Source organism: Peromyscus californicus, unplaced genomic scaffold (genome assembly GCF_007827085.1).
Source record: "Peromyscus californicus insignis strain IS unplaced genomic scaffold, ASM782708v3 Scaffold_10__1_contigs__length_136768540, whole genome shotgun sequence".
Classification (NCBI taxonomy): Eukaryota; Metazoa; Chordata; class Mammalia; order Rodentia; family Cricetidae; genus Peromyscus; species Peromyscus californicus.
The window spans coordinates 67,569,949-67,582,809 of NW_026294391.1; the positions used below are offsets into that span (position 1 = coordinate 67,569,949).

Consider the following 12,861-nt stretch of genomic DNA (forward strand, 5'->3'; position numbering starts at 1 on the left):
AGAAAAATGGATTCAGTAATTATATATAAATATGCCTGATATACTTGTTTTATATTTTGTATATCATAATAGTATTAGTTTAAGCTAGAATCAAAAATTTAAAAAGTTAATATAAAAATGGAGCTTTCACTTAGTTTGACTAAAATAACTTTTCTAGAATTAGCTGACCTACTAAAAATGAGTAACATCCAAATAAAAAAAATTATAAAATATGCAGAATTAGTTACTACATCATCCATTTTCACCAGTCTGTCTGAGGGTAGATGTAGAAGTGCTTGACAGCAAATGGTATTGGGTAATTAAACAATTACAGGTTTTCTCTATTTCTACCTCCCTTTTCTCCCTCTAGTTCTCACTTTCAATTTTGAGTCTAGTTTCTATTACTGTTTTCATGTTATTCATTCCATTTTATCAAAACGAAAACTTTCAAGATAAGGTCAGTTCATTTAATCTATATATACTAGGAAGACATGAGGTTAGAACAGTATTTGAATCTACACCAAACAAAGCAAAATGATCAAAATTCTAGTTTGACAATAAGATTTTGAGCAAGAAAATGAGTATTTGGACAGAGAGATTGAGACTGTTTTTGGAGCCAAATTAAGAAGGTGACTCTTATATTTTTGGTTGTGAGCCTAGCCTTTAAGGGAGAATTGTTGAGACCAAGGTTGGATAAAGCACAGGGACAAATAGCCAAACGAATGGAAACACATGAACTGTGGACCAATGGCTGAGGAGCCCCCAACTGGATCAGGCCCTCTGAATAGGTGAGACAGTTGATTGGCTTGATCTGTTTGGGAGGCATCCAGGCAGTGAGACCGGGTCTTGTGCTCAGTGCATGAGTTGGCTGTTTGAAACCTGGGGCTTATGCAGGGATGCTTGGCTCAGCCTGGGAGGAGGGGACTGGACCTGCCTGGACTGAGTCTACCAGGTTGATCTCAATCCTCGGGGGAGTCTTTGCCCTGGAGGAGATGGGAATGGGGGGTGGGCTGGGGGGAAGGGGAGGGGAGCGGGAGGGGGGAGAAGAAGGGAATCCATGGCTGATATGTAGAATTAAATTATATTGTAAAATAAAATAAAATTAAATTAAAAAAAAGAAGAAGAAGGCGACTCTTATGGGATTGTCAGTGTTTATACCAGTCTGGTATATACTCCTGTAGGAATTGTGAAGACTTGGAAGAATACAGTTACAGTGTTGTCAAGGGCAACAGATCGAATTTTATTTTTGTCTAATTGCTCCTCTGCACATAGTAGAAGAATGAGATATGAACATGTATGTGAACATGCCAAAATAAATCGGAAAACAGTTGTATATGTTCTGACAGCAAGACAGAAATAATATTTTAAGTTAAGAGAGTTTTAGTACATTAGTCCCTACCTTTATCCCTTATGTAATTGCTTATGAGCAAAATGTTGCTTATAGAGATAAGTGGGTCACTGTTAAAAGCCTCTTGCATACATTTATAAAAATAGACAAGCTACTACAGCAAAAGAGAACTGTACATTCCCATTCCCAGTGCATGCCTAGTAGAACATGTACAATAGTTTGCATGTATGTATTTGGCATTTGTTGTATTGTGCCAAATAGATATATTGGGATAGACTTAAAAAAATGAAATGTCCACAAAACATAACTAAAGCCCAAAAGAGGATCATTTAGACCTAATCAAGATTTTGGGAGCATTTTGCAGAAAAGCTGAGTCATAGATTATAGCTAAGAGAATAGAATATTTAAAAATATTTGAATACCTCTCAAGTCATCAGTAGATAAGTAATCTTATTAATAACATGCCACCTACATCTTCATCTGAAATTTTATGAGGTTAGTTTTGAAATTTTATAATACATATAAACAGTACAGTATCTGGCATATTATGGTCATTCAGTGAATAGGCTATTGAGGGGAAGAGAAATATATTAACATAGCAAACTTGTGTAAAAGAAATTGAATGCATCAGGTAGTTCTTTGGGTCATGGGGGAGAAGAAAGTAGTTTGGGTAATTTGAGAAGATGTTGATTAAGTATAACGATCAAAACTTCACAAAAGAGAAAACTTATATTTTATAAGGGAATAAATATAATAATTAGCTGTACTTTGCTGTATCTTAATGAATTAACAGTAATGATAGCATATGTTTAGTCAACAGATACCGAGTCCTGTATTAAGCTGAATGAATTCCAAACCACATAAAACAGCTTTTGTGTAGCTAGCTCTCTAAATAGTATGGACAGCTGACAGCAGGGGAGTAGTAGAAATGGCAGTAGAAAGACATAGTGGAAAGAGCGTCCTAGTGAGAACATCTTACTTACCTAAAGTTAGCATTTTGCTAAGTGGGATAGCCAAGCGGACAAGAACAAAAAGTAGTTGAGGAAATTGGTAGTAGGAAGGTAATAAAATTGATAGAAAAGAGATGGGCAAAAGATTAAAAGAATATATTAAAGGCACTAAATATAAATGTTGATCTGGAAAATATATGCCTTCTTTAACTTAAAAGGTATACAAAATAGTACATATTGGGTCATACCCTCTATATTTATATGCTATATAAATTCTATATTATAAAAATTTAGAAGCAAAAGAATGCAGTCAATGAAAATGTTGAATTAAAAAAAATCTATTGGCATTCCTTTATCTTCCGGATTACTTTGAACTTGTCACAGTCATGCTTTGACTAGATAGCACTAGGTAACTCATTTAATAGCCATGTGCTGTCATTAACAAATGAATGATTCCTTCCAATTCCAGGGAATCCAAATTCTACTGGTCTGTGCAGGCACCTGTAATCATGTGGTGCACATAAACTCATGCAGGCACACACATGTACACATAAAAAAGGTAAATGTATTTAAGCATATATAGTTGCATGTCATCTACTAAATTAAACAGTTTTTTATTTATAAATATATAATACTCCATAATTTATATGTTACATACAATATACTGTATAAATCAATATATTACGTGATTTATATGTATAAAATATAATATTTACAGATAAAATATTTATAAATTGAGAACACATCAGTGACATACACATAGTGGTGTATTGGTTGTAAATGTATATATTCTATTATAAATGTAATATGTCAAGACCAAGTCATAATAACCACATATTTTTAATTAACACATAGAATTATATGTATTTATGAGGCACCAAGTGATGTTTCCATACATGTGTAAACAGTGTAATTTTCAAATAACTTTAAACATTTCTATTATATCAAACATATTTTCTTTATGAGGAAAACACTCAAAATCCCTTCTTCTAGATTTGAAACTTAAAGTTCTTTATCATTATCTGTAGTCAACACTCTCCAGTAGCACACTAAAATTTAGTGTACATTGAGTAATATTTCCACCTTGAACCCTCTACTGCATTGAGCTTGTGACAATGACCATCCCACTCTCACTTTCTATGAAATTCTTTTTTTTTAAGATTACAAACTAAGTCATGTGACAATTGTTTTATGTGCCTGTGTTATTTTACTGAATAGGGTCATTTCCAATTCCATTTACATTGTTGAAAATGATAGAATTTTATTCTTTTTCTGCTGGTAGATTGTCAGGTTGTTTCCATTCCCTGGTATCGTGAACATGGGAATGAAGGTGTGTCTTTTACATACTCATTTCATTGTATTTGATTATATACCCAGTGTTCAGATTTCTGGATCGCATGGTAGCTCTAGTTTTCATTTTGAAAATCCTCCATATTCTTTCCTATAATGACTAGTGTGTACCTGTACATTACCACAATATTCATTTCCTTCTCCACATCTGCACCATCATTTGTTATCTTTTGTCTTTTTAATATGTCAGTCATTTTATTTAGCTTCTTTCTCAAGTAGTGGTTTTTGTTATCAAAGTACATTACAAAAGAAAACATACATAATTCTTAACTGATCTAAAAGTAGTTAATGAGGTCTCTGCTGATTTTCATAAAGTGAATTAACTCTCCTTTGTTTGGTTTTGATCTTTTTGAGACATAGACTTGCTATACAGCACCACATGGAAAGATACGTAGCCCAGGATGTCATCAAAATGAAGGCATTCTTCCAGTTCAGCCTCCTGAAGGCTGGGATCACAGGTGTGAAGCCATCACAATCAGCTTGATTAACTTTTTAAAAAATTTGTATAGTGTTCTGCCTGCATGTATGCCTGCCCACCAGAAGAGGGCACCAGATCTCATTCTAGATGGTTGTGAGCCACCATGTGGTTACTGGGAATTGAACTCAGAATCTCTGAAAGAGTAGTCAGTGCTCTAAACCTCTGAGCCATCTCACCAGTCCCCTTGATTAACTTTTAAAATGAAACATTTGCTCAGTTTTCTCATATAATTGATCTATTTACTCATTAAGAGTACTGGTATTCTGCTGTAAACCTGAATGTGCTCTTCAAAAAGGCTATTTTAAGGGCTATAGAGATGTTCAGTGGTTAGGACCACATACTGCTCTTTTAGAGGATCCAAGTTTCATTTCTAGAACAATGCTGGACATCTCACAACTGCATGTAACAAAAATTCCAGGGTCTCCAATTACCTCTGGACTATGAGGGCACCTGAACACATGTGGTGCACATTAACTCATTGAGGTATACATGCATACACATAAAAAAAATCTTTAAATGTTTATTTTTTAAATTACAAGAATAGACTAAATTATTGGACAACTGCAACATCAAGACAAAAAATGCATTTATAGTACCTTCCTCCAATTCTCTCCATATGTTCTAATAAGCAGTGATATAGGTCTGTATTCTTGCGGCTTAGGTCAGCAAGCAACTCTCCAAAATATTTGGGGTCCAATTTTTCAGGGCCATCATCCTGAATTATCACCTGAAGCAAATATCAATTATAATTATAAGCAATATTGTTTTACTAAGCACACAGATACATTGATATGAAGTTTTAAAGAATAAAAAACTATTAGAATCATCACATGAATCAAGTCACTGAATTGTCTATGCATCAGATGTGTATATTTTCAGTAGGGAAAGAATTGCAAGGAAAATCAACACTGAAACAGTATTTTCAATTTAATTTCACTCAATTCTAAGTAATCTAGTGAATGCAAAACTTGAGTAACAAATTTTTCTTTCTTTTATTGAAAATAGGTGTTTTTCATACAATGTATCTCTGATCATGGTTGTCCCTTCTCCAAGTCCTCTGAGATTCCCTTCATGTTTCCCCATCTGGAATCTACACCCTTTCTGTCTCTCCTTAGAAATCAAACAGGCATCTAAAAATAATAATTAAATAAAATAAAACAAAATCTAACAAACTGGAATAGGATAAAGCAAACAGAAGAAAAAAGCTAAAGAAAAAGCACAAGATATATACATAGATGCAGAAAGACGCTTGTTTGTACACATAATAATCCCCTGAAAACATAAAACCAGAAGCCATAATACATACACAAAAGACATTTAAGGTTAGAAGAAGAAGGAAGGAACGAAGGAAGGAAGGAAAGAACGAAGGAAGGAAGGAAGGAAGAGGAGAAGGAGAAGGAAAAGTGGGAGAAGGAAGAAGAAGAAGAGGAGGAGGAAGAAGAGGAAGAAGAAGAAGAAGAAGAAGAAGAAGAAGAAGAAGAAGAAGAAGAAGAAATAAAATAAAATAAAATGCCCTGTCAAAAGCCTTTTGAGACAAAGAACCTCCAAAGATGCTATTGAGTTTGTTTTGTGTTAGCCACCTACTGCTGGGCATGAGGCATGGACTTAAAAGTGGTTTGTATACCCATTGAGACTCCCTTCGAGAAAAAGTGATTTTGTTTTCTTCAGTTGTGAGTGCTTATTAATTGGAAAGAGCTTCTGGGTTAGGGATGGGGGCTTGTGTCTATGTCTTCTCTCAGCACTGAGATCCCATCTAATGTAAACCTATGCAGATCCTGTGCATTCTGCCCCATTCTCTGTGAGTTCATATGTGTCAGTACTACTGTGTTTAGTGTCCTCCATCCCCTCTGGAGTAATATTAAATTCTTGAGTATAGTTGCTTAAATGAAATAGCTAAATAAATAAATAAATAAAACAGTTTCCAATTATCACCAAATTTCATTTCTTTTTCTTAGTTTTATAATTTGTGTGTGTGTGTGTGTGTATGTGTGTGTGTGTGTGTGTGTGTGTGTGTGTGTGTGTGTGTGTGTGTGTGTGTGTGTGTGTGTGTGTCTGTGGGTGGGTTTGTGCATGTGCCTTTGGAGGCCAGAAGACATTGTCAACTCTCTCAAACTGGAGTTAAAGGCAGATGTAAGCTACCTAATATGGGTGATGGGAATCAAACTCAGGTCCTCTACAAGAGCAGTACATGTTCTTAACTATTGAGCCATCTCTCTAGCCCACAACATTCCTTTCATATCTGCCTACTGTGGATAAACAAAATGTGAATATCTTCAATTGTACTGATATAGAAGAATTACTATCACTTTGATGAAAGTCCATTTGATTATTAGTGTATATTAAAGTTAGACTAAAAGAAACTATTCAATCCAATGTCCTTTATATATTTTTATCTAATTCTTCACTTTTTTATTTGGATTTAATATCTAGTCAATAAGACATGGAAAAAAAAGTAGCTCAGAGACAAGTGAAAAAAATTACAGACATAAGAGACATTTAAACTCTTTGACACAAATTATTATGACTACTGTCCTAACTCAGACATATTTTATTGGCCTCATTCCCTTGCTATTAATCTTTCTAATACTGTTGGCTACCTTGTCTGTCATCCAAAGACTCACTGCTTGGAGAGTAATAGCTTAGGCCATACTCTATACTGTCTTAATTTTAAACATAGGATGAAGAGATGAATAGTTCAAATTTGACTACTGATACTTCCTTTTCAACCTCTCTGCTGAAGGAATACCCTAAAAGTCCAGGTATGCTGAGACAAATGGAAGGCCAGAAAGCAAGCAAGAACAGGCACTCATAACCACATCTGTAATAAGAAAATCAGTTTACAAAACACAGATTAGCAAAAATAAATGCTGAATAAAATCACAGTATATTTTCATCATAATTTGATAAAGAAATGTACATTCATGGGCCATAGTCCTTCTTGGAAGTCCCCTCATACTCATGTGAGCTCTGTTTTTCCTTAATAAATCTAACTGATTTCCTTTAAAGGAATGCAGATTCATATTTTGGAAAGTTTGGATGAGAGGACTGGATAAATGACTCAGATATCTCAAATACAAAATCAGCAATACTCTTTTAAAAGAAAGAATGAAATCAGAACCACTGAGATCATTCAGTCGGTAAAGGCATTTTCCTCCAAGCCCAATGGCCTGCACTAAAATCCCCAGGACCCACATGGTCAAAGGAGAGAATAGATTCTTACAAATTTTCCTCTGACTTCAGTGTGTGCTCCCATGGCATGTATATGTCATCTCTCTACACACAATAAGTAAATAAATAAACACATGTTAAAAAAAGAGAGAAGAAAATCTGGGTGAATAGTCCACAATGACAGTTTTCTTGACTATATAAATTGTGGAGTTGCTTCCCTAGAGAGGTAAAAGTTGTCTATTAAACAGTGTAAAGTCTCCTATATGAAGTCATGAAGTAGATGAGTTAAAATGTAATGTTACTATCACACATTATGTTTATATGTCATAGAACTTAGAAGTTGTACACAAAGATTTATAAAGATAGTATTCTATAAAAAAAACCTTTAAACACATATAAACATAGTACCTCTGTTTTCCAAAATGTTCTTTGTTTTACCAACAGTGGGATTCATTGTTCTATACATACAAACATACCTCAAGATTTTCTATCTCTATGAAAACTAAAACATGCCAGTTAATAAAGCTAACTGAATTCTTACACAATTATCTTGAATTTTTTCTTACTCTTTTCACTAACATATGTCTTGCTTTTTTAACTGCTCCCTCACCAATTTAAGTATAATGAAACCATTGTAGTAAACTTCCTGAGGACATTTCAGACAAAAGACTTAACACTAACAGATATGTTATATTGATGTTGACAAAAATGTAAGTTTTAAAGACACTGCATCCCTAGAGTAGTTTCCAGTAACAAAAGTGAACAAGTGAACAGTCCTGTATTGTATACAAATTATATATATTGAAATTGATATTGTTAGAAAATGCTATATGTATATTTCTAATTGTACTTATACCGTTCATTTAACAATGTAATGCAATTTTCTGATCCTTGAATGTTATTATTACCAACTATTAGGATATAAAGAAATGAAAATTAGTAATTAGACATTATAATAGAACTTGTAGTCACATTAGGTATATTTTCAAGATTGAGCAGATATATTTTAGATAGACAGGTCATCTTCAGACCCTTCAGAGATCTACAGAATATGGCATTTAAAATGTTTTAATAACTTAGAAAATTTTTCTTTTTTGTTATGACTATGAGACATGTCGGCTCCTAGCAGTACCAATCTACTTCAGAGAAAATATGGGCATTGAAGAAACTGCAATTGGAGTTAACTTTCATTGTGGCAAAAGTTAGCCACTGGACAACAAAGTATCCTCGAATCAACTGCTGACAAACAGGACAGACAGGACACGAAACAAAGGACTACTGATTCTTGCCAAAACAAGTGTGGTTATGGCTTTATCAAAAGGCATCTTCTGAGGCCAGGCCAATATGGCACCATCCCTGAAGTGGCCTTCGCAATCTGGAAAAGGTACTGTGCACTTTTCTTCGAAGGCAGCTGAACAGGCAATGGGCCGATGGCTTCTGACGTGCAATGGAACAGCAGCTGAAACAGTTATTCTTGAAGAGTAATTAAGCTCATGCCTCACAATAGTAGAATGACATTTAATAGAGGGATGTGGAGAAGAACGGGATGCTGAGATGAAGCCACACACACATAGCCAAGAAGAATGGACAGCTGAATTAAAAAAACATCAACAATTTCCAGAACTTATAATCCTGAATCATGACATGACACTAGTGGAATTCAGGTGTTTCTGGTACGTGGACTGCTCTCACCCAATGTGAGGTTGAACTGTTGACCTTGTGTACATCCTACTTCACAAATGAGTCTGTCAGATACGCTAAGCCTATAGGCTGAAGATGATGCCCCAACACTGCGGAGAAACCTCAGATGACTGTCCAGGCAGCTGGTTGTTTCTGTCAACTCACAATTTTTTGGAAGTTGCTTGCATGTACTTCCTGTTTTTATTTTTGTTAGCTAATATTATTTCCTTCTTGGGTCTCTGAGGGAGTTGAAGATTAGCTAGTTATAGTTGAAGATTAATTAGGATAGAAAGTGAATTAGATACATTTTGGACTTACCAAAATAGGATAGATAATGGAATTATTTTCTCTGAATTTGTCAAATACAAATGGACTAGACATTGTTTAGGTATTTATTACTTGTATATATTGTATATAGTTATTGTACTTTTGTATATAGTTTTTCTTATGTTACTTATAAGCTTTTTCCTTTTTATTAAAATAGAAAAGGGGAAATATGATATTTTATTTTGTACTAAAATGTTATTTGTATGTTAATAAATAAAGTTGCCCGGGGTTCAGAGCTATTAGCAAGCCATAGGAAAGCCGGGCGGTGGTGGCGCACACCTTTAATCCCAGCACTTGGTAGGCAGAGCTAGGTAGATCTCTGTGTGTTCAGGGATACAGCCAGCATTGGAGACACTCGCCTTTAACCTCAATACCAACCATAGAAGACTTGGAGGTCTGTACAGACAGGCAGTGACAAGGCGGTCATGTGGTTGGGTTTACAACCAATGAGAAGGCAGAACTGAAAGTCTTTGTAAAACTTTAACACAGGAAGTAGCTCTCTTTCGGAGAGGTAAGACCACCGCAGGAGAAAGGGTAAGGTTTTAGCTCTTAGCTCTGACCTCTTTGCATTGGTTCTGTGTTTCTTATTTAATAAGACAGTTGGTTACATCTACAGTTCTGTTCTTTATCACCTGTCATGACTCCAAAAAGGCTTGCCAGAAGACTCAAGGTAAACAGAAGAGTGTATAGATGTCATAAATAATTATTTGTCTTCATTATGAACTCCAATAGGACAATTTCTATTTATGTATGTGTGCATGCAAATAATCCAGTGCATATGCATGTGGGTTGTGGGCACATGTGCACAGAGGCCAGAAGCCAATGTTAGGTGTTTTCTCAATTACTCTCCCTCTCATTTATTGAGACAGAGGCTCTCAAAGAAGCCGGAGCTCACCAACTTGGCTAGAACACCTGGTCAGAAAAAGACCTACAGATATTTCTGTCTTCAGTTTCCCAGAGCTGGGGTTCCAGACATAAGCAGCCACATCGAGCTTTTTGTGAAGGCTGTGGAAATTTGAACACAGGTCTTCTTCATGCTTCTGTGGCAAGAACTTCGTTGACTAAGCCATCTCTTCAGCCACCCTCTAACTAAACAATAACTTCTAAAATGAGTTCAGCTGAGCTTTTTCCTATCATTAACTGTGTGAAATTATCTATGTCTTGCTAATAGCATGAAAATGATCACATCATGCTATTCTTAATTTGTTCTTAAGAAAGGATACATGACAAGAGACATTTTGGAATTTGAAGCTAAAATTATGTGGCTAGAGACAACCATGGGGCACATTCATATAACAATTTTGTAAAAAAATACAATGAAACCAGATTTGAGTTCACCTTATTTTCTGTTTGTTTTGTTTTTAATCAATACATTTTGCTTTGGGAAAAGCATTTTCTAGTTCATTATTTAAGTTACCATACAAACTAATACAAAGTATTTTAAAGCAAAACATTTCTTTAAGTAGTATTATAGGGGCTGATGGAATAATGCAGTGGTAGAGCATATTTAACATGTATAAGGGTTTGGATTTGACCATAAACACCAAAAATTGCTTTACAACATAACCAATTTCTAACAGTGATCCTTAAAATATCTGAGATCTGAGACTGAGGCAGCACAAAGGTCAGTGATCAAACATTGATTTGAGAATCTCCTATAGGATTGACAGTAAGCTGGGTGCTTTGCAGAGTTTATTTCCATCTTCTTGTAGGATATACCATACATGAAAGTATGATTCCCTGTTACATAGTAGGAAATTGACGCTTAACCAAGTTTACTGCTGAAGGTCATGTAGCATCATGTTTTATAAACTCAAGCAACTGAATTGAAAGATTGTGACTTTTTCCTTTTCCACGCTACATCCAAATTGCAATCTCAAATACAAATTTTAAAAATAGGTCAAACTCCAACATATAATGGACTCCACAGTTTTCTGTGTGCTTTTATTTTGTTACAGTTTGGTGTTTTTTTTTTCTTTTATGGGTGTTGTTTATTTTGTTTTCTTGGTTTTGGGGGCGTTTATTGTTGTATTGGTTTGTGTGTGTTTGTGTGTGTGTGTGTGTGTGTGTGTGTGTGTGTGTGTGTGTGTGTGTGTTAGAAAGAACTTAAAATTGGATGGGTGGGGAGGGGAAGAGGATCTGGAAGGACTTAGGGTATGAGAAGAATATGACCAAATATATATTTAAATCCAAAAATTGTTTTTGAATAATAAAAACTATAGCAAAAGTAGGTAAAACTATAATTTTAAAAGAGTCCAATTTACATCTGGTCTGCAATGCTTTCAGGAGAGTCTTCCAACTCTATGTCACACCTATAGGGGACATGTGACTACCGAGGCCCTCCTTTATCTATGTACTTTGTACACCTCATTATTATCCTCATAAAGTTCCACTCAGACAGAAAAACTGTATATAAGAAAAAGTACTCATATTTTCACAATGTTGAAATTGCAAACTGTAGTGTAAATAATGAAGCTGGAGGAACTACAGAAGTTACCTAAATATGATGATTATTTTCTAAGTAGATAATAATATCAGCTGGTCATATATATTATAGTTAAACTGTGAGTGAATGGATATCATTGTAATACTGTTGCTCCTAGCAAAAATTTTGAATCCTATAGTATTTCTTCCATCTTTGAAAATTATCTGTTATACCAATCCTATCATCATTAATCTAATTTAGGCTTTATTCTTTTCAAAAAGTTTCCTCCATGACATTTTTACATGTCTTCATAGTTTATGGGAATCTTTCCTCATGTATTTCTTTTAGTCTTTCTGTCAGTTCTGTGAGGTAGATATAACTACCAAAATTTAATGAAGGAGAATGTTGCAGAGACATTTGATATTATTATGATAAGTAGCTTAAAATATAAAGTTCTGGAGATGAAACTTAGATCTTCTTACCCTGAAGCCAATCCAGACTATTACACTATCAATTCATCTCCAGTGTCAAAATGTTCTTACCTTTTGTATGAAATTTGGATCTAACACATGCTAACTGTATAAGTCTCTACAAGTAAATTCTTCAAACTTTAGTTTCTTTATGTGAACAAAAAGACAATAATAATATCTTCCTAATTTGATCATTATGAGAAGAAAACTAAACAACATGCTAGTCTACTTGGCACAAAGCTGCCATTGTTAACCTTCTAAAGTAGTATTTTTATTGGTACTTTCTTATTTAAAACCTTTACTAACTCCATTATATAGTCCAAAGTTGTTGTTGTTTTTTTTTTGCCTTAACATTTTAGAACTTCATGACCTAGGCTTAATGAACCATGGTAATACTTCAACCTAGTATGTTCTTGGAATGCACCTTCCATTCTATTCAGATGAAACAACTAACTAGTCTTGTTTTTGTTTGTTCTCCTTCTTTACTCTGTGTGTGTCTGTGGCTGCACGTGTGTGATACATATGTGTGCTCGTGTGTGTGAATGTGGCCCATATGTGCCACTGCATGCATTTAGACGTCAGAGGACAATCAAAGTGTAAGGCCTACTGTGTTTGAGAAAGAATCATTTGTTTGCCACTGCATATACCAGTTTACCTGGCCTCCATGCTTCCAGGGATTCTCCTAC

General features: G+C 34.7%; 1 protein-coding gene across 1 annotated transcript in view; it reads right to left on the reverse strand.

The window, feature by feature from the left end:
• The window catches only part of Pof1b (POF1B actin binding protein), a 71,950-nt gene that overhangs the window by 22,191 nt on the left and 36,898 nt on the right, over positions 1-12,861 (reverse strand). The window contains exon 6 of the mRNA XM_052745803.1: positions 4,702-4,832. Coding sequence (XP_052601763.1) covers positions 4,702-4,832 — 131 coding nt within the window. The remainder of the gene's footprint in view (positions 1-4,701; positions 4,833-12,861) is intronic.